This window comes from Oryx dammah, unplaced genomic scaffold (genome assembly GCF_014754425.2).
Source record: "Oryx dammah isolate SB20612 unplaced genomic scaffold, SCBI_Odam_1.1 HiC_scaffold_29, whole genome shotgun sequence".
Classification (NCBI taxonomy): domain Eukaryota; kingdom Metazoa; phylum Chordata; class Mammalia; order Artiodactyla; family Bovidae; genus Oryx; species Oryx dammah.
Genome location: NW_024070213.1, coordinates 106,047,231 through 106,069,873, shown reverse-complemented (window position 1 = coordinate 106,069,873; position 22,643 = coordinate 106,047,231). Strand labels below are relative to the sequence as shown.

Sequence of the window (22,643 nt, the reverse complement as noted above, 5' to 3'; positions counted from 1 at the left end):
GGCAGGCAGGTTCTTAACATCTTAACATCTCCTGCACCGGCAGGCAGGTTGTTTACCACTGGTGCTACCTGGAAAGCCCCCATCCCTGATGAGACTTTCACAAAGTTCTTGGTGTCTATAAATGGTGTGTGAAGCATCAGACTTATTTGTACCCATCACTCAGTGGACTGTGCAATTAAGGAGGTACTAAAGGAGGTGAAAGTTAAGAGCTCTCATTTGTTGGATCACCCACGCCATTCATCATGTTTATTCCATTTTATAATTTCAGTCACTTTAGGGAGTACACTGGGAGCAATTTCTGTGTGCTCAGGATAGTTTTAATTAGCAGGAACATCACTGCCTGTCATTTCCTAGGCCCTTAATGTCAGTAAATCTTTTTTTTTTCCAATAAAGGATCTGTTCATCACTTGCCAAAATAGCAGCTAACTCTGTGAAACTGTAGCTCATTTCACTGGAGAGAAACTGCACAATGAGTTGCTCTCAGTTTTGCAGTGGGCTTTCTTAAACATTTTGTCTTATAGATTGATTTTTTAAATATAGTAATTTTAAAGGCATATTTGGAAGAACAGCTCTGATCACTAATAAGCTAAAAAATTTCCTGACTGATATGAAAGAATAAAGCAAGACACAGGCTTCTTTCACTCAGTCCAAGAAAGAATGCAAAGCATGTTTTTATATTTATCTGTGTAAGATAATTTTTTAAAACTTAAATGTTTTGTTGTCCCTCATTGATTAATTCGTTAGCTCTGGATTTGATATAATAATGAAGGTGGATGATTTTAGAATCCTGAACCTTTTAAAACAATGGTTTCTAGTTGCCTCTGCCAAGCAACAAAAGATCATACAGTCAGTCCCTTGGTGTTCTTGGGCTATTGGCTCCAGGACGTCACCGACCAATATCTGCAGATGCTAGAGTCCCTGTAGGGCCTGACTATCCAGGGCTTATCATCCACGGATTTGTTTCAGGTTGAACGTGTTTGGTTGAATCCATGGATGGGGATCCCATGGATATGGTGGACTGACTATACTCCCCTTCATCTTGACGTCAGCATATCCTAGCAGCTGCCAACAGCCCACATTAGAGAAGTGAATGGAAGGGGCAGTGAAACAATTGATAAGTGGTATGAAAGGGCCCTTTGTGGTCAAATATGTGTTTCCTTCACCATCTTCGTCTGCTTCTGCTGATCAGGTATTGATTCATTTATTCAGGCCCTTGTGTTTTGCAGGATGCTAAATGTAGTTCTAATTTCATTAAAAACATTCAGTCTAGACACAGAAGGGAACAAGGGTTTGTGAATTCTCCTGAAAAATTACAAATGTCTAAATCTAGCAGGCTCTTTCATGTTCAGGAATTATACTACAAGCAAAGGAATGGCTGCAAATGTCTTGGATCACACAGAAGTGTTAAAAATATGGAGATGGCTCTTTTCTGTTAACCTGCTGAAGAGGAAGGGCTCTGGACTAATGTACTGGACAGATGCTTCCTAGCAACAACACAGTGAAAGTGTTAGTCGCTCAGTTGTGTCTGACTCTTTGTGACCCCATGGGCTGTGACCCCCCAGGCTCCTCTGTCCGTGGGATTCTTCAGGCAAGAGTACTGGAGTGGGTTGCCATTCTCTTCTCCAGGGGATCTTCCTGACCCAGGGATCAAATCTGGGTCTCCTACATTGCAGGCAGATTCTTTACTGTCCGAGGAGTGTCACTCAAGAATTGCTTCTTGATTTACTCTGGATATAATGAGCACAGAATTTACTAAAACTTTCTTTCATCTCACTGCCTGCTGCTTCTGCCACAGTCACAAGAAAGCATCAGAGTAAAATCACAGCTATGACTGTGGGTCCCTAGATAAAGCAAACATTCTCTTTATAAGCTATTCTAGACTACCGGAAAAATGTCAGGAACCTAGCTTTACTTGTCTCTAAACATTGGATTGGATGAGAGTTTTCTGATTTAGTTCTCTTACCTCTAGCCATGCGACTACCGTGGGCCCATCCCACTGGGCAAAAGGTAATCCCTTTCTCCGAGCTTCTTCTAGAAGTTCGTGCCTGAAGTATACAGCAAGGTTTATTAGTCAGGTAGTATGGGAAAAGATGGCTGTGATTACTTTTAATGACAATATTTGTTAAAAGCCCAAAAATCCTTTATAATCTTTCTATGAGTTAATACAGAATAACAGAATTCTTTCTTCCTTTGAATAATTCATGCAAATCATCCATTGATTTTATTAGAAATGAAACATTGACATCTAAAAATAAATTTCCTAAACACTGATTCTCTGAAATTCAAACATTAAATGTTAATGGACTAAGAAACTGAATTATATTATCAGCAAATGTCTTTATCCCTTAAACAAGAAAGTGGCCCACATATACATATTCCTGCATGCATTACAGGATCTAAATGAAGTTTCTTCCATCTGTCTTGTCTGCTTCTTTTTTATTATTTCAATAGTAGAAAAAAAATGCCTGTTTATAGAGGCAGAAGATCAAGTCAGTAATTTTAGCCCCATTCAAATGATACACTTGATTTTAGTATGCTTTCTGGGTTCAGGTGGCTATCTTAGGAGTTAGTTTTTTGTATAGACTACATTACTTCTCATTTGAAGGGAACTCCGAGGTACATTGACTTCCACCTCTAAAGACAACGTAAGGTATAAAATTCAATAGTATACTTATTTTCATTTACAATCACTATTGGTTTTAATAAAAGCAAAGCATCTTTGTTTCTGATAACAAAAATATGTGAAGAGCCTAGACAAATGCATCTTTAATCACTATCCCTACTACTAACCCTTGACATCCATTTACAAAACCAATTTCAGCTCGTTCATGATTGAAATAACAAGTTTGTGTTTCTTTGCAACTCAAACTGATATATACCTGGCCAGGACTATATTGGAAAATATATTCTCTATTCCTTAGATACATTGATCTTACACACTCATTTTATACATATTGTTTTATTTTTAATGTGTGTCTTTCATGCTTAGGAACTCCGAAATGAAGCATTTGATTATTTCCTGCTATCAATTGATTAATTGCTTATTGAGGTGGACTATAACATGTTAGAATATATAATAAAGATGTCTTCTAACACAAAAGCTTTCCATGTCTGTGATAGATGCTACCACAAAATGCAGCAAACAATTAAGGAGGCAAAACAAAGATTAAAGTTAATAGTAGCTGAAGAGACACGTAAATCAACTGCTTTTTCACTTCATGGGGTAGTAAAGAAAATGCGCGTAAGCTATTCAGCACCTGGGAAGGTGAACAGCGGTGAACAGCGACACTGGCACCCTGACTCCAAAGTCAAACTAGAGCAGTGGTTTGCTCTCCTCTCAGCCATCCCCTCAGGCTTTCCAATGACATTCCTGCACTGAGAACCAGGCTTTTTGAATAGCCTAGTCTCACTGTGATAGACATATTGAATAGATCTGAGTTGAAGGGTTAAACAACAAACCACCAGGTAATTATCGAGCACTTATTGTGAGCTGAGCCCTGAGACTCACACAGACAAGCACCCAGTTTTACAGGAGATCCCTGGTTAAACAGAAAAAGCAAATACATGAAACTGTTTAAAAACATAGTATAATTCACAAATAGATGTTAACCTTGATGAAGCACATTCTGAGTGTGATGTTTTGGAGAAGGGGTTAATATTCATAGCAATGGAAATGAGCAGTGGAGACTTTAGAGCAACTGAGCTGACTTTGAAGGGCTGGTGGAAAGGAAGTAGGGATGACATTCCAAGCATGACGAGCAGTAAGGGTGGAGGGGCAGAGGCAGGACTGAACACAGGTCTCATGCAAGAAAATTCAGGGTAGGTTTCCACAGAGCCCAGGAGCATTATCAAGAGTTGCAACGCTATATTCATTATGGGGGAAAACACTTCGCTTATGTGACAGGTGAGTAGCATTAAAGGGGAAGAAACAAATACACATTTACGACTGGTTTTTGCTACAGTTAGCAAAAAAAAAAAAAAAAAAAAAAGGCAAGTCAATATGCACTCATCACCTAGAAAGCACGTAACATTTTCACAAGGAAATTACATAAATTGTACATAAGCCATTTTCGAAAAGTAGAACATTCCAATTGTGAAACTTCTAAAGAGTTCCCTAATTTAAAAAGCGCACCAGAGGAACTGGAGGGATCCTGTTAAAAGTTAAGTCAGATAATGTAACTTCTCTGCTCATAACTTTCCAATTACTATTTGCCTCACTGAGAATAAAAGCTAAAGCAGCTGTTAGGATCCACTCTACCCTCTGTTCTCTGACTCAACTCCCATCTCAGCAAGCAACACTGGTTTCCTTGTTGTTCCCTGGACACAGCGCAGACCTTTTTCTGCCTCAGGACCTTTGCATCTGCTGTTGCCTCATTTTGAATGCTTGTCTCCTCTATCCTCACATGCCTTACTCTGTATACTTTAAAATCTTTACTCAAATGTCACTTTCTCTCTGAACGTCTCTTCCCCTCTTTCCCATAATACCAAGCAGACATTCCGTATCCCCATTCCTTGCCTTATTTTTTCCCACATCACGTATCTTCTAACATAACGTATCATTTATGTCTCAACCTGTCATCTCATGAAAGAAAATAAGCTCAAGGGGGACCAATGCTTCAAGGACATACTCTGTTCAGAGGTGCATCTGAAGCATCCAGAACAAAGACAGGCACCAAAGAAGTGTTTTGTAAACAGTAGTGAATGTTGAACATGTCAGCCCGTACTTGTTTGCAGTTAGTTGCTTCTTGTTTCAATAAATTACATCTCATAATATATTTTTAGTATATTTTTTTCCAGTTATTTTATGAGAACAGCACCCATTCCGGATGATTCTAAGAGTTTGATCTGGTTTGTTATCCCTGATAGGAATTTGATTAAGAGGCAATCCAATGAGCTCAAGTGATCCTATTCTCCTTTTGAACAGAAATTTATCATACAGTTGTCTGAGAAATCATTGGACATTTTATCCCATGGAAAATTTTTCTTTGTGCTTTGTTATGTTTAAATCACAAACACAACAGCTTTAGTAAGAGTATGCAAATGTCATGGGGAGCTTGTAATTTCCTTGGTTCTGTCTCACCGCAAAGATTTGAAACAGCAGACCAGCGTCACAGCTTGATTACAGCTCAGAGTTTTAGTCTTCAAGCAAAGGAACATACACCCTCGTGGCATGAGGGCAGGCTGACCCTAGAGGAAAGTCAAAGAGAAGACAGGCGAGAGGCCCAATTTTGGCTCTTTTTAAGTGTTTTTTCTCTTCCCCCTGAGCCTGCCCTATGTAAACTGGGCTAGCCAGAGGGCTGTTTTTTTTTTTCACCTGAGGTTCTCACTCCAGTCCTTGGACCTTCCTTTGTTCTATTTTCAAGGGTTTTTCCCTACTTTGCCTTTTAGCCACTGCCATTCTGGACTCCTTTTTTCCTATTCTAACTACCTAACACAAAGATAATGAGATAAGGGTCCGGCGGATTCTGCCCTTTGGCCCTTAGCTGGCAGGGCTAAATCCCAATAGAGGCCTCTGAACTGATACATTTGGAGCTGTGAGACACAGGCCAGACTGGAGCGGATGCCTGGCTTTTACCTAGGACTGTGTGCTGCATGATGTTAATCCAGATCTGCTTTTCCTTATCCCAAGGGCGGTATTAATTATGTAAAGCAATGCACTGAAATTCTCAAAGCAATATTTCATTTAATTTTTCTCTATTAAAAAAAATCTACATCATATGGAAATTCTTTAAGTGACATATATCTGGACACACCGGCTTGGGAGAGAGGCGTGCTTAGGAAAACGAAGCAATATGGTTACTGCTGAAATTCTTGGAAATCACTGAGTTTAATATATGGTGATCTCCTGAGAGATTATTAAGGGTGACTATAGCATTAATTGCATGAAGGCGTGCTTGTGATCATCAGATATTTTGAAGATACTTTTAGAGAAATAGTGACGTGCACTATTAGGAAATACTAAATTTTAAAAAAAGTGATTTGGGATAAACAGGCATTTTGGATACACCGGTGTTCTCTGCTTTTGTCCTTCTTCCTTCCTTCCTTCCTCCCTTGCTCCCTCCCTTCCATCTCTCTCTCTCTCTGTTCCTTTGTTTCCTTCTTTCTGTCTGCCTTCCTTCTTCCTTTCTCTCTTTTAGATAATCTAATATCTCAAATCACTTACATTTATCCATCACTATAAACATGGGCACCCATGACGTGAAGTGAAGTGGCTCAGTCGTGCCCGACTCTTTGTGACCCCGTGGACTGTAGCCCACCAGGCTCCTCCATCCATGGGATTCTCCAGGCAAGAGAATTGGAGTGGGTTGCTATTTCCTTCTCCAGGAGATCTTCCCCACCCAGGGATCGAACCTGGGTCTCCTGCAATGTAGGCAGATGATTTACCGTCTGAGCCACCAGGAAATATGGGCACCCATATTTGTTTTAAATTTTAGAACAGATTTTAGAGGACAGTCAGTAGCACTTCCTTCTACAGGAAGTTTCAGGTACAAGACTGTCATTTCCTGTGTGGAAACAAAGTACTCATTGTAAAGGGTCAGTTTTGAATCAGAAAAACTTCTGAGTGTGGAGTCTTTTCAGCAAACACATTCTTGTCTGCAATAAAGAATGCCATTAGATTTCCCCAAAGGCCTCAGACTCTCTTGAGAAGGGTGTCAGTGAGTTACTGTCAATGGAATGTGGCATGTCGAGAAGGCCCAGCATGTGGGGAACACTCAGGTGTGTGAATAATTGGCAAGTTCACAAGGAAACGTGCAGAGGGCAGCCTGCACTTGCCACACACCTGATCCGAAGACAGGAGCAAACCGTGGGGACCCTAGTGATATCTACCACCAAGGACATCTAGATAGAGGGCTGGAAATGTCTAAAAAATGTAAATCCATCAAGAGCATTTTCTGGGCTTGTAGTTCCTAAATCCTAATCCAGCCTAATTTAAGCAAGTATGGTTTTGCTTGAATGATTCCATCCAAACAGTAATGTCTGGTTCCTCCTTTATAGGTTTTATATCTTCAGCTGTTTCAGTTGTGACCTCATAGGTAGAGTATGTTTGCATTTCTTTGCTTTGTGTCTTTCATACTAAATGATAGCCGTATGCTTTTCTGTCTTGTCTTCCCACTGTGTCTTGTTTTTCAAGACACAACAAAAACGCTTTCTCTCTGAAACCATCCTACCCTGGACCTGGAGGCAATATTTAGTACTTATGTTTTTAGGCCCCTCAGTACCAAGCAATTTTCCCTAGAATATCTTTAACATTTTGCTGAGTCAGAAATTTTGTTAGTTTTATTTTCTTGTTTTGAGGTCAAAACCTCACCACATAGTAGGTCTATAAGAATCTACTGAGTGACTGCCGACCCTAGTCCCAGGGCATCCACAGTCCCTGATCTCATGCTCTTAGAGTTTGGGAGAACATCTTGTAAATCAACAAATTCACTAAGGCGTTACACGCTGAGAAATGAAATTCATTATTCAAAAATTCACAACCCTGGGGGCAGTGAGGTCTCCTTCTGCATATTTTTCCCAATGTGGATGATTCATTGCTGTCAGTGAAAAGAGACTGTATTCTCGGACCACTTAGCCTCGGAGGCTATTTTGGAACTGCCAATTTGCGATATGACTATCTAAATACTACATGGTACTGCTTCCTCTGTCACTCAGGCTGGCCATTTCAGTCACCTTCCATTTAAGGCCTGTCTATTCCCACTCTTTACCTCCTATTTTGTCTTCTTTTACTTTCTGTTTTCACTGCCACTATTCTTTTTTCTCAGGCTTGCAATTGCCTTACTCTCCAGGCTTCTTACCCTTGCAGTACATTGCCATGAAAAATAAATCTGTAAGAGCAGATACAATGAACTCTGAGGTGGGAATGCTTGGGCTGGATTCCTGGGGCCCTCCTTCTTAGCTGTGCATCTACAGACAAGTCACTTTACCTTTTTGTAGCTCAGTTTCCTCATGTGTAAGATGAAGTTGATAACAATACCTATCTCAGAGGGTTGGTATGAGAGTTAAACAAGAAAATATATTCAATGTGATGACAACCATAACTTGTACAAAAGAAACAGCCAATAAATGTGAGCTATTTATTACTGAAGTGTCCTCTGAAAATCCATCAATAGCTCCTCAAATGCCTACAACACAATCATCAACTTGGATTACAAAGACTAAACCTGTTTTAATCTTGATCTTCCTTTCTAATAATCTTCCCTGACTTCTAAATAGACCTGGAAACTTACATTGCCAAATAATTTGAACATGAATAATTCCATCTTTGCAAGTACCATTTTCCAGCAATAGTAACTTGCTTCTCGTCTTTGATGATCAAGATCTTGAGTGCTCGCTAAGTTGCTTCAGTCATGTCTGACTCTTTGTGATTGTAGCCCGCCAGGCTCCTCTGTCCATGGGATGCTCCAGGCAAGAATATTGGAGTGGGTTGCCATTTCCTTCTCCAGGGGATCTTCCCGACCCAGGGATTGAACCCAGGTCTCATGCCTCAGAGGCAGATTCTCTACCATCTGAGCTATCAGAGAAGCTCTGGGACACCTAAATCATAAAACATCCTCTTATTTTTGATCATCCCAGATCCCACAATGACTCTTTTATCCTTCAAACTCTGGAAATTCATAGCGTGAGCATCACTCGTAAAGACTGTTTCCTTCCTGCCTGAATGTGAGTTCAGTCATGTCCAGCTCTTTGTGACCCCATGGACTCTACCCTGGCAGGCCACTCTGTCCATGGAACTTCCCAGGCAAGAATACTGGAAGCGGCTGCTATTTCCTACTCCAAGGGATCTTCCTGACACAGGGACTGAACTGTGTTTCTTGTGTCTCCTTCATTGACAGGCAGATTTTTTTTTTTTTTACCACTGTGCCACTTAGGAAGCCCATTAATGGCACCAAATGCATAAGCTTCATCTCCCTCCCAAGACTAACATTCAGAAGTAAGAGTTTACTCTTCTACTACACCATGTGTCTTTGCTTGATCTAGCCAAGAATATCTTTTGAGAGATTGCTGTCTCGTAATCTATGAAATTCTCAGTTATGACAACCATCCAGGATCCTTGATCAAAGGTTGACTTTTAAGTATTCTATGTTTTTGTTAAGATCCAATTACTTATAACATCTTAATAAGAAGTAAGAATTTTGCTTATCAGTTACACAGGTTGGCTGCAGAAAGAGATTAAAATGTCCTCTCTAAAATTAAATATGATACTTTGTAAATTGATTGGCTACTACCAAAGCTTTTGTTCAAACTCATTTGTAGATCATGGCAGTGAACTCCCAGTCTGCCTCTCCGGTGGTATTCCCCATGTCTCATCCTTGTTCCAACTTCCAGAAAGACCTTTCTAAACACAAATATTTTTGTAAGGGCTGCCTGCTTTAAAAACTTCAAAGGGGGAGGGAAGTTTTTAAAGCAGGCAACTGAAAATAAGCTTCCCAGGTGGCACAGTGGTAAAGAATCCACCTGCCAATGCAGGAGATATAAGAGATGCAGGTTCGATCCCTGAATCAGGAAGATCCCCTGGAGGAGGAAATGACAACCCATGCCAGTCTTCTTGCCTGGAGAATCCCATGGACAGAGGAGTCTGGTGGGCTACAGCCCATGGGGTCACCAAGAGTTGCAGATGACTGAGCACACACACAGAACTGAAAATAAAGGTAATATATCTTGGCACAACTAAAGAGACCCTTGGTGAAATGGCCCTTGGATTTCTCCCAGCTTCTTTCGCTCAATCAATACTGCAGTGCTTGCTATGTCCCAAATACCTCATTCTATTTTTTTATCCTCCATGACTTTGTATATGCCTTTATCTTCTGCCTGGGACATCCTTCTTTGCATTATAATTGTGGCAAAGTCACACTTATCTTTCTGACTCAGTTTAAACTTTATCCTTCCTGTTAAGATTCCAAGACCTTTCCCAGGCAAAATTGATTTTCTCTTCTACACAAATATTATAACTTGCATACATTCTAGTTATTGTACTTGCTATATTTCTCATTTATGATTTAATATTGTACTTAAATGTAATTAAAATGTATTACAATTGACTACAGTGAGTAATTGAATCTATTGTACTTTCTTGTTTATATAAACCACTTCATATTCTGAGATAAAATATCATGGTTTGAAAAATTAAAGTTTCTCTATGCAGATGAATTAGGCTTTGGATATTGGATAATCATTGCTGACATGCATTTACCACTTACTCTGTGATAGTAAGTGACAGTGTGAAGCACTATCCTTGCGTGCTTTATATGTATAAGTCATTGAATCTTCACAGCCATCCAATAAGATCCATGCTGATACATATTTGCAGATGAGGACACTGAAGATGACACCACTTGGAACACAGAGTCAGTGAGCCAGAGCCAGAATGTGAGCACCAAGAACCTGGTTAGAGTCAGCCTCTTACCCGCCACGTCATCCTTTAGCTGACTAACCTCTCTGAACTTCTCACAATCGTGAAAGGAGGATGGGAGTAACCACGTCTTGGTTAAAACGAAAGGCAGTGGTACTCTCCCACCTTCATTTCTCCGCTCATTGATCATTCGCATTAATCTGACTTCTGGTAACACAGATCGTCTTTACCACCTTCACCATCACACACTTCAGTCCCCAGCACTATAAGACGAAAAAGGAACCTTCTTTTTCTTGCTGTTTCCTATTAAAAACAGGTTCTGAATCTTGGCCAGAGGAAGGAAGTTAGCCCCATTTATAGAATCAGGGTGGAAAAGCTGAATTTGTAATTTGTTTCAGTTTAATTTTGCATTATTGTAATGCAAAGTAATTCTCTGGTTGAAAAATTTATCTTTAGGGTTTATTTATTTACTGTGGCACACAGCAAGTACTTACTTATTGATATAACCAGGAGAAATAAATGACTTGATAAGAACCAAGAATGAAATGTAAGTCAAAATAATTTGACAGTTGAACCTACTTCTTTATAGTACAGAGAATAAATCTTCTACACATAGTTCTAAAAGCAAATTTACATAACTTCACACTATTATTAATTATAAAATGTACCCTATTCCTATAAATTTCAACAGTGAAGAGGGTGAATAAAACATGATCTCTTTGAATTTCAACCAGACAATGGGTTATAATGCCATTATTCAGAAATCTATATCTATTGACCAATTCTGTGAGAATCAAAAGTACAAAAAACTGTTTCAAATTCTGGTCAGTGAATATGAAGGAAATATAGCACCACGTCAATTTTTTTAAACATATGTAAGTTGAATATATATATATTAATTAACATAATTTTTCTAAACAGAAATATATTACAAATCCCAGTCAACTGCTTCAGACATTGCTTACCTAAATACACCCATTTAGCTCCATAAAATTAAGAGCTTCAAATCCAACATTAACAAGGTTGACTTGATTTCGGAGGCGCAGCATGCTGTGATTCTGTATGTGGGTGAGTGCAAGTGTATGTGTAGGTCTATTCTGTTGTGGCACATTTTCACATGTAGTACATATGAAAGTCCATTGCACATTCACGTAGCACTTTATTTAGACCCTCAGATACATGCTACATTGCTTGGAACTGAAATCATTTGAATACATAAATCCTAAGTTCATTCATGTTGAAACCTTCTTTTTTTTTTTTTTTTTTTTCCTGCAAGCTACTTGAAATGGAGAGCACAGCCTCAGGAAAGAAATATATTTGTGAATTTGAGTTGGGATTTACATAATTTCACTCCTCATTTTATTTTGAATTTAATTACTTTCAAAACCATTAACAAGGTATAAACACACACATGCATGCGCAAATGCGGTGGAGCAGTGCAATTACTCATGCTGTTATTGAAAGCTAGAGGGGCTTGTATCTCTTTCCAGTAAACAATTTCACTTTTGCAATACACTGTGGTCTGTTCTCCCCAGCCCCTTCCTGATTGTTAAATAGGAACTTATTGGAGAGACATTGGTAAGTTTTCAGGTTTATTTGGAGGCCATTTAGACTAGATTGCTTTGGTGCTTCATATAATTTTGAGTCCTCTTTAAATTAGATTTGAAGTTTATAGTTCTAAGCTTCTGAGATTATTTTTTTCTCATACTCTTGTGAGTATTAGGAAGAAAGTACAGATAATATGTCATTCACTCAAAGGTATGCAGAAAACACATGCAGCTTAAAGTCTTGTCTTCTGTTCCTAATTCAATATTCTTTCTACCTCAAATCTTCCCACATCTATACTATATTCATACTGTCTTCTCTTGACATTTAACTTCCCAAGCTTCCTTTTAGTAATTGGACCAAGGAAATGATTTTGAGGTCTTAAAATGTTTAAATTCTAGGAGCATGCGCAAGGCAAGAAATTAAATTTTAGAATTAAGGTAATTATATCAGTTTCTTAAAGTCCACAGATATTGATGTATTATGAATTTATTATTTTTCAATATTTCACTCAAAAACAAAAGGGAGAATAAAGTTTTATTTCTTGGCATTATTTTCCTCATGAAACTTAAAATCATTAGAAAACAGAAGGCCACTATTACATGATGACATGTAAATAACTCTTTAAAATCCAGTGTCAGAGTTTTGAATATTTTTTAAAAGTAAGGTCTTACAACTCGCATTTGGCCAATGTAGTTGAATAGTACTCCAATCACAGCTTGCCTTGCATTTTCAAGAACACTTCCTAGAGCTTTCTCTAATATCATAAATTATCCCAATTTAAGAAAATACTGCATTGTTAAATCATTAGTAGTAGTAATTATATCTTAGAGTAGGAAAAATATAATAAATGTAAACCAAACTAATAAACAAAGCATATGACCTTGTATTGGTATATAAAATATTCATATTGCCAATTAGTGACACTTTCCATAGCTTCCTGAAAAATTGTATCTCATTGGAGCCGTTTTATTTGCTCCCTCAAAATGTTTTGCTTAAAGTGTAAAAATCAATACCTCTCTCCATCTAAAGTGCTTTATAGCTCATTGTGTTGTCCATGTGGGCATTTATAGAAATGTAATACTTTATATTATGCATAAACTGAAGTCTACTTGGTTTTAGAAATAAATAACATATTCTAAATTTAGTTCAAAAAGCAGGATTTGAAATTTGGAACAGTAATCTTAGTAATACACCTTTCAACGCTTTAAGAATTAACTCGTAGTATAGGAAGCAGGGGAAAGAACACACAAGACCAAAGGGTTCAGAAAAAACCAAGGATTACTTTGGAATCTAAACGTATATAAGTTCTACGGGGGAGATTCAACATTTAACCCTCTTCATCGAAGGGCAGTTCTAGTAACTGACAAATAAATTTATCTCTTGAATATAATGCTAGTGGAGAATCACAAAGCACTTTGAAACACACAGGCAGAGTCAGCCATGCAGCACAGTCAAAAATACCCAAGTGACCTGCAGCTATTACTTAAGCCTCACTGAATGTCACACTAACCCCTAGAGAGTGACTTAAGAACTAGGGAAAATGTCATCTGGATTGTCTTTTGATATGTGTCTAGTAGAACTGAAGAAATTGAAGTGCCTGAAAGGCCAACATGATTCATTTAAATTTGAACATTTCTCTGAACCAATGATTCCTTTTGTGGTAAGAAAATGAATACACTTCACAGTTTTCATTTTAGGTCAGAGGCAGTGCAGCTTGTGTTACAACTGAAAGGAGAAATACTAAAGATAAAAGAAAAAGAGGATGGTGCTGAAAATAAACATGTTCAGCAGCCATTGTGATTCAACTTACCCTGATGTGCTTTTCATGAGATGAAGGAGGACAGATGAAAAAGAAAAGCACACAAATGTTAATGGATACATTTCAATCCAAAGAAAGCCATGGAATAAAACAAGAGCATCATTTCAGATGTGCTGAAGCTCAGATACGAGAAAGACATGGTGTTCTTTTTTTTTTTTTTTTTAATTTCACCATGACATACATACTCACTGCATCCAAAAGCATAATCAGGCTGAAGGCAGTTCTAATAGTTGACCAGTAGTCTGTCTCTTGAAAATGAGCCACTCTGAAACATGCATGACCACATTTTCCCAGCCTATAGTAAACCCCGGGAGGAAGTCAGGCAGCTTGTTAAAGAATATTCTTCACCTCGGACCACTCACGTTATTTTATAAATAGAAGCAGTAACCTATTAATTGGTGCTTGGGATCTCAAACAGATTTATAAGCTTAGAGCTTAAGAAAAATACAGCAGACTTCTGGAAAGGCAGTGACTCGAAGAAAGCACTGGTTTGAGGGTGGGTCTATCTGGATTCTAGTTCACATACATAGTTTGATCATAATTACTGGTAAGGTTCTGATGTTCAATCTCCTGAACTTAATTTGAGGCAAGAAGAGATTTTCACATCCTAGATCCATAATTTTATTATGACATTACACATGTGGTATAACAATAGTAATAATTATGTGCCAGTAATCTGGTCATGAAAAAGTTCTAAAAAATTCTATCACTCTTCTCCCCTTGCCACAGTAATTCCTCCTCCTCTATTTGAGTTGGCAACTGGGTGTCTTTAAGTAGACATATTTCTTTATTTAGACAGATGTTGGTAAACATTTCTCTGAGGGGGAAAATGAACTAGATTAGTTCACCAATGCTACCAGATGTCATCACAAAAATGTAGATTTCATTGTGGTGTTTGAAGTAGCCCACTTGTTCCCTGGGGAGAGTAGAGGCACTGGGAAAATATGAAATTTAAATAACCCAATAAAAAGCCATGAGAATATTATTTAAAAATTTTTTATAAAAGCATACTAGACCAATTCTTGGAAAAATAAAATTTTACTACATAAAATATAGTCAATGTAACAAAATATGAAGCAGAGATTCCTAAGAAATGAGGCAAGTTAGAGAGCTACCTTTTTTAATTACACAATCATTATAAAGAAAAGCTGGAAGTGCAATGAACACCCTGCACGTGCCTCCTCCAAACGCATTCATTCAGAGAAACTGTGTATTCTTTCACTAAATGTGCATTTTGGAGAAATGCATGCTCTTTGACCTTAGCTTCAGAACAGCTGTGACAAGTTTTTAAATTTTTCACATAAAAACATAGTGGTCCATACAAATTGGCATCGCAATGTCCTAAGAAATTTAAGGCATCTTTCTTGCATCATATATACAACAGAAAGAAAATTAAGATCCAAAGAAATACATTCTAGGTGGTTAGAATGATTTTCCTGTCAACATACCTGTGAACTTTTTGATAAGTTCTGAGAAAAAAGCAATTTCTGAGCTCTCTATGAAAAGTATTTTTCCTGAAGTATTTGGGGCCAGTTATTACCATGGACAAAATAATCTTCCTCAGCCTACAAGCTACCTAGGCACTGCTTTCCAATAAAGTTGAATAAATCTGCACACAGTGGAATATTAATATTTTTCACATATTTATAATTTTTAAAATAGGAAATCTGTACCTATAGAAATACCCTAAATATAAAACATAAGAGAAATTGTGAAAATAAACAGGAAATACAAACATATGACTCAAAAAGTATTGCTTAAAGTTCTAATATATTTATCAGTGTGTGTAAGTTATCTGACTTCTCATAGTTTTTACTAACTTTCTTCTCCTCCACAGCCAATCAATTTAAGAGCAATCTTGACTATTTCACTTTAGAATTATGTATTTCAGTTCACAACTTTCAAAAAGACATGTTCTGCAAAGGACAAAAAGCTGTAATTATAAATGACTCTTAAGAGAGTTTGTGATAATATACTATAAATTCATATCGGAGGTAATATATACTTGCATTGCTTTTGGTCTAGATAAAGACAGTTTTCTTCTTATAAAAATTGATATTCTTTTCTACATGCAATTATTTATAGGAACATATAACTTATTTTTTTTCTTTCTACTCCAGATTGTCAAAATTATAGAATACCAAGAGAGATTCTGTCAAAAATTAATCTTCTTCATTTAAAGACCATTGTAGTTTATAATAGACAAATAACAATTTTTCACCGACCTAGAAAAAATAGGTTTTAAGTTACCCTCTAACCAATAAGAACAAGTTGGTTATTGGTGCAATATTTTCCTTGGGAACATCAGCATACATCCAGACACAAACAAGAAGATATTATCAACTAACATATATCTTACATTTAAAAACAGGATTCTTAAATGTTTAATTGCCTCATTTTAATCTTCTAGATCTTCCACTGAATGAATAGGCCTTCTATTTATAAACTAGTTAACTTTGAATGTAAAATTTCACATTAGAAATATTTATTAAATGAACTTCACATGTGGAATGTAGTTGCCTTTTGCTTCTTAAAGTTCAAGTTGATGACTCAGAAATTTCAAAAATCAATTGTTAACAGTTGAGATTGTTAACAATTGTTAACAATTCAGATTGAGGAGTGGACAGGTAGTGACTGAAATGAAAAAGTAGAATGAAGAAATGATTTCTTTTAATAGGTGAAACTTGAGAATGTTTAAATGCTGATGACCACAATCCAGAAGAGAGGGGAATTTTAAGAGAATTTGAAGTACAAGTGGGAAATTGGCACAACCAGACAGACAAATAAGCAAGGATGGTCTTAAATGAGAAGAAATTAACCTAGTTTTCTGTGTTAAAGCAGGATGGGGGCAAGAATTAGCGGGAATTCAGCAGCAAATAATTCGGAGGACTGAGGTGGTCTCTTTCTCTCTCCGTCTGGAGTAGAATGTGAACACACCTGCAGAAGATACAGGTTTGAGGACAGTGGAGGTCTCTGACAAAAGCTGCAGAGAGTAGAAAGAAGACTGGGGACAGAAAAGTATTGGGATGACTTGGCAGTGTTGACTTCCCACATGAAGCTGATTCAAATCCCCTTGCATTAATTTTCTCCTGTAGCACTCAGGTAACCCAAACGTAGCCATGGAGAAAGAAAATTCATTGGTGGCTCTAGTCACGATATGGACATAACCAAATGAAAAAAAAATGATGGGCTTGAAATTTTTGAGCATGGTGAAATTACGGTCATAGAATCCAAGCGAAATAGGGAGATAGAAGAGGGCTGAATGCAGTTGATGCACTACAAAGTGATAGAAGTTTTAAAAAGATGATAGTAGAAGAAGCTGATAAAACAAGCTGAAAGGAGGAGACAGGAAGGAATGATATGCGTGAATTAATAACTTTTGAGTAGGGGTGATCTGGGGGCGACGACAAGATTCAGAATACAACATGGGATGTGCCTGACTCGGAAGAGAGAATGACATTGGAAGCAATGAAGCCGTGAACTTAAAGGTTAAGTTGCAAACAGCTGATTTACGTGCATATAAGAGCACCCAGGGGTGATGGCAGAAATTGCTTTATATACAATAACGGGATACAGATAAAAATAAATAGCCAAGCACATTTCTAGTGATCCTTATAAATTAAAGAAAGTGATTCAGAAGTGTTAAGTATGGTTTATTATACTTCTTCAGAAATAATTTTTCTTTGAAGTCAATATCGAATCCAAATAGGTGAAGTATTTAAGACTCTTTAAAAGAGGTTGAGAAATCTTTACATCTTCAAGAATTTTGTTATTCTTTTGTCCGTGATTATATCCCAGTCAAGCCCCAATTAAAAAATTTAAGTATGTAGAATCTGAAATAAATATATTTAATTGTATGCTGTATATATACATAATATATATATATATGTATCAGTCAGTTCAGTTACTCAGTCGTGTCTGACTCTTTGTGACCCCATGGACTGCAGCACGCCAGGCTTCCCTGCCCATCACCAACTCCCGGAGCGTACTCAAACTCATGTCCATCTCGTCAGTGATGCCATCCAACAATCTCACCCTCTGTTGTCCCTTTCTCCTCCTGCCTTCAATCTTTCCCAGCATCAGGGTCTTTTCCAAGGAGTCAGTTATTTGCATCAGGTGGCCAAAGTATTAGAGCTTCAGCTTCAGCATCAGTCCTTTCAATGAATATTCAGGACTGATTTTCTTTAGGATGGACTGGTTGGATCTCCTTGCAGTCCAAGGGACTCTCGAGTCTTCTCCAGCACCACAGTTCAAAAGCATCAAAAGCACTCAGCTTTCTTCACAGTCCAACTCTCACACCCATACACGACTACTGGAAAAACCATAGCCTTGACTAGACGGACCTTTGTTGGCAAAGTAATGTCTCTGCTTTTTAATATGCTGCCTAGATATATACTTCTGTGTGTGTGTTCAGTCACTAAGTCATGTTCAACTCTGTGTGACCCCATCGACTGCAGCATGCCAGGCTTCCGTGTCCTTCACTATCTCCTGGAGTTTGCTCAAATTCATGTCCATTGAGTCAGTGATGCCATCCAACCATCTCATCCTCTGCCGGCCCCTTCTCCATTCGCCTTCAGTCCTTCCTAGCATCATATATATATATATATACACACATGCATACATATATTTTTTGAATGAAAAGCCTCTTGTTATCTACTTTTTCAATAAAACCCTGTCAATAGGATACAGTTAATCACTGACCTTAAAAATGTGGGTTCAATGTAGAGAAGCTTGCTTCTGAAAGGCTAACTTTAAATAACTATGGGGGAAGAGCACATCTTCAAAGACCTTATAATAATACCATACAGAGCTAACATAAGCGTCTATATTATGTAAACAAATACAGAGAACATCTTTTAGAATAAGATGTCAGTCAACATTATATTTGAATGTATCTTACTTAGTCACTTTTTTCTTTTAATAAAAGAACTTAATCATCCTTACTGTTAGACACTGACTTTGAAAGTTTTATTGGGACAAATAATGTTAGATTGATCCAAGCAGACATTTACATTTCTTATATAACTTATTAGTAATCATTACTATACTTAAACTTTGGTGATAGTATGTGTGGCTAATCACATCAGAGAAAAAAATCAACTTTATAAAGTAACTGCACTACTTTGAAATTACCTCCATTTCTCATTATTAAATAAGTGTTTGATTTGAATACATTTGTTGCTCATTTGGAAGGATGGGATGGGGTCAGATAAGAAACTAATTATTCCCTATGGAAAAAACTATGCTTCTCTTCTCAGAGTATAAAGAGAGAGATTCTTTTCTGACTCCCCATGGAGACTATTTAAAATTAGATAGGGTACTTTAGATCCAGCTGAAAGTTTGGACTACATAGTCTTTAAATCGCAGCCTTATCCTGAGATTCTAAATAATTCAGAGAAAATAGGGCTCCGGAGGTCTGCACCTCTGTATACCACAGTGCTTGGAAAGCTGTGTTTCTTCATGTGTGGAAGCAACAGCATTTCTACCTCAAAGGCTTTGTGAAAACTAAAAGACAAAAATACGTGTAAATGTATAGAACAGTGCCTAGCATATTGCAACTACTCAATGTGGTTATTGAATACTTATTACATATAAAGAAGACCATTATTATCATTACCACAAAAAGGATGAGGAGGAACGCAGAACAGGATATACACACACAAGGAGACAGTGTAGTCATAAAAAAGACATAACGTGTATTAAGAACAGAACGTGCAAGATGGGAAGTAGAGACAAAGGGCTAGATAGGACCAGATAATGTGGGGATTTAGGGACGATATGAAGGCATTTGAGAGTTATCCTAGGGAAGCTAGGAAATGTTTGAGGGATTTTAGGCAAGTTTAGAAATAATGATTTAGATAGATTTCTTTAGCTGAAGTGTGCAGAATGAATTCGAAGAAGGCAAGACTAGAAGACACTGTTTTAGTATGATGGCCTGAACAAGAAAAGAAGAAAATCAGCAAGCTTGAGAGATTTTAAAGAGCTCCTATCTAGATCACCTTGTGTGGAGGCGCACAGAGGGAAGAGCAAGGACAAGGCAGGATGAGGGCAGAGATGAAGCCCTGGTGTCCGGTTCGGTTAGTTTGTGGAAGTCACTGCCCTAGTTCCTGTTCCGTATTCTTAGGTTTTTGTTCTTCTTTTTCCACCCAGATTCTATTTATGGTTCAGTTATTCAGAATGCGTGTCTTGAGTATCTACACTGTGCCAGGCACTGCACTTGTTTAAAAAAGCAGAGGTTCTCTGAGTCCAGCTCTTTGAATTATGTAGAGAAACACAGAATCCAGGGCAGGGGCAATTTGAAGAGCATGTAATTCAATTTCTCAACTGAAATCTGAATCCCTCATGTAATAATCTAGCCACATTCATACACTCGGCAGGTCTATGTTGGACTTAATCACAAGAAATAGCTGTCTTTCTAGGGGGTCAATTCTTACTTCTCAGATCTGTGATTGTTAGCAGTCCTCACTTAGACACAGCTCACATTTATCTGTTAACAGCCTTTCACTTTGGGCCCAAGATCTTCTCATGCAGCCACAAGAACACATTTATTTGACTACTCTTTTTTCTTCGGAGCATCTGGATCTTTGTTATCCGTACCCCACATATTTGTTTGCAACATTCCTTGAAGGTGTTCAGTGCCATCTTGCTATGCTGATCATGTTCTTCTGAATATATGCTTGTTTGACTGTATCTGCTTCAAGCATATTTCCCAGAAATTAACACAATATCCAGCTATGTTCTGGTCAGTACATAGAATTTTGGCCTTATCAACTGAAAATCATTAATATCTTTATCAGGCATTGGCAATTTGTCTTTTTTTGCAGAAACATTTTTCTCAGGAGTTGCAGTTAAATTATACATATCCCCCTAAACATAAGCATTCAGCATATATGAACTGGGATGCAGATTTATTAACATATAAATGACTCTGTTAAACTTCATCTTCTTAGATTTGCATCTCTCTTCAAAGGTTTCCCTTAAACAAAATGCTTTATCTAAACTTTACTACGTCTTCTAGCTTCATGCCTTCACAAATATCATTTTCATATTTAAGTCAAATATTAAAGTGCTGAGTCCACCAACTTCCATTCCACTTAGTCATCATGAATTCACTCGTCCAGCCCCTGTGATTACAATGATTTCACCAGTTATATTTTCGTGTTTTTAGTCTCATTCCAATCTTATGTTCATTTAGAAAGTAATCAAAACACTTTGCTGAACTCAATATGTATTTCTACAGCCTTTTTCTCATCTACATGTATAGAAAATGTCTGAAAGGTTTAAGGACACAGTTTATTCTTAAGGAATTCCATTTATTCTTGGTGATTGAAAATCCCTTTCTTACTGTTCAAAAATAACCTATTGGATGTTTTATGTTTACTTTGAAAAGCTAACCAGTCTAAGCAGGGTGTCAATATACAACCTTAACTTGGAGAACATCATTTAAATAAGAACGTTAAGTGGTTTTAGGCATATGACACTCTTCTTATTCTGCTCAAAGGCCAGAGACTTAGAGAAAGGATCATGGACACTGAAATACTAAAGTTCAACAATTTGTTTTCATGACTGTCTCTCTACAAGCTCTTTGAAGAATAGGACTGTATAATTCAAATATCAGTTGCTTCTCACACAGTTCCTGGAAAAAAATAGGCACTAAGTAAATGACTGAAAAGTTATCATTTGCATATTTCATTAATCCAGGATTTACTTCAGTCAAGACAAACAATATGGATCTTTTTATAGAAGGAGGTCATTTTTCTGGTACATGTAACTATCTTGAGTTTTCACTTACTATTATTCTTTTGTTGTTGTTTTTATGTTTTATTTATTTATTTTTTACTTTACAATATTGTATTGGTTTTGTCATACATCAACATGAATCTGCCACAGGTGTATTCTTTCCATTTTTCATGGGCAGAAAATACAGAGGCTATACAGGGATTCTGATTCTATTGATATTTACTCTGTAATCTATTAACATTGCACCATAGGTTCATAACAATATCCCTATTTCTTAAATGTTTTTTTCCTTCCTCCAAGAGGGCACATTGGTTTTCCTTAGATTCATTTTTTTCCTAACAAATTTCAGTAGATTTTGGCCTTTAGCCTTTGTCTGTTATTTTTTAGGGTCAGGGAAGTCTTAGAATCGTTTGCGGCAGGAGCTTGCCAGGACATGCATGATCAGATGGTAAGGCAATGATAGCTCTAACTCAGTGCAGGCAGAGAGGGCAAATTTCTGGAGTTCAAAGCTGGAAACTCAGATATATTTTCCCAGATAAATCCTGAGAACACTGGGTTTAGATTCTGAAATATTCTACTTTATTAGATCTTTTTGAGTTGATTACCCAAGAGTGTTCCCTTTAACCATGTCTATGCTAAAGGACGGAGAAGGCAATGGCACCCCACTCCAGTATTCTTGCCTGGCAAATCCCATGGATGGAGGAGCCTGGTGGGCTGCAGTCCATGGGGTCGCTACGAGTAGGACACGACTGAGCAACTTCACTTTCACTTTTCACTTTTGTGCATTGGAGGAAATGGCAACACACTCCAGCGTTCTTGCCTTGAGAATCCCAGGGATGGGGTCGCACAGAGTTGGACACGACTGAAGCGACTTAGCAGCAGCAGTACTAAAGGAACACTTGACTATAACTAATTGATTCAAGTACAAATATCTCTTCCATATTAGGCCAACCGGATTCTTTCACCCAGGAGCTTAAAATGTCAAATGGAAAAGATAAGTTATTGACTACACTCTAGAGAAACATTTCCTAATCTGTCATGGTTGAAGTTTTAGAGTGGTCCTGGCTCTGTTGTTTCTGCAATTTCTGAGACATTCTAATATCCTACAAGTGAATTCCTTTTTTTTTTTTTGGCTTTATTCAGCCAAATTTAGTTTCTATAACATTCTTCAAAACATATTTTTGT

General features: G+C 37.5%; 1 protein-coding gene across 4 annotated transcripts in view; it reads right to left on the bottom strand.

The window, feature by feature from the left end:
* PPFIA2 (PTPRF interacting protein alpha 2) overlaps positions 1-22,643 on the bottom strand; it is a 501,565-nt gene that overhangs the window by 36,098 nt on the left and 442,824 nt on the right. For all 4 annotated transcript variants that reach the window (XM_040234485.1, XM_040234487.1, XM_040234486.1 and 1 more), the window contains exon 22: positions 1,964-2,045. In XM_040234485.1, the coding sequence (XP_040090419.1) occupies positions 1,964-2,045 (82 nt within the window). The remainder of the gene's footprint in view (positions 1-1,963; positions 2,046-22,643) is intronic.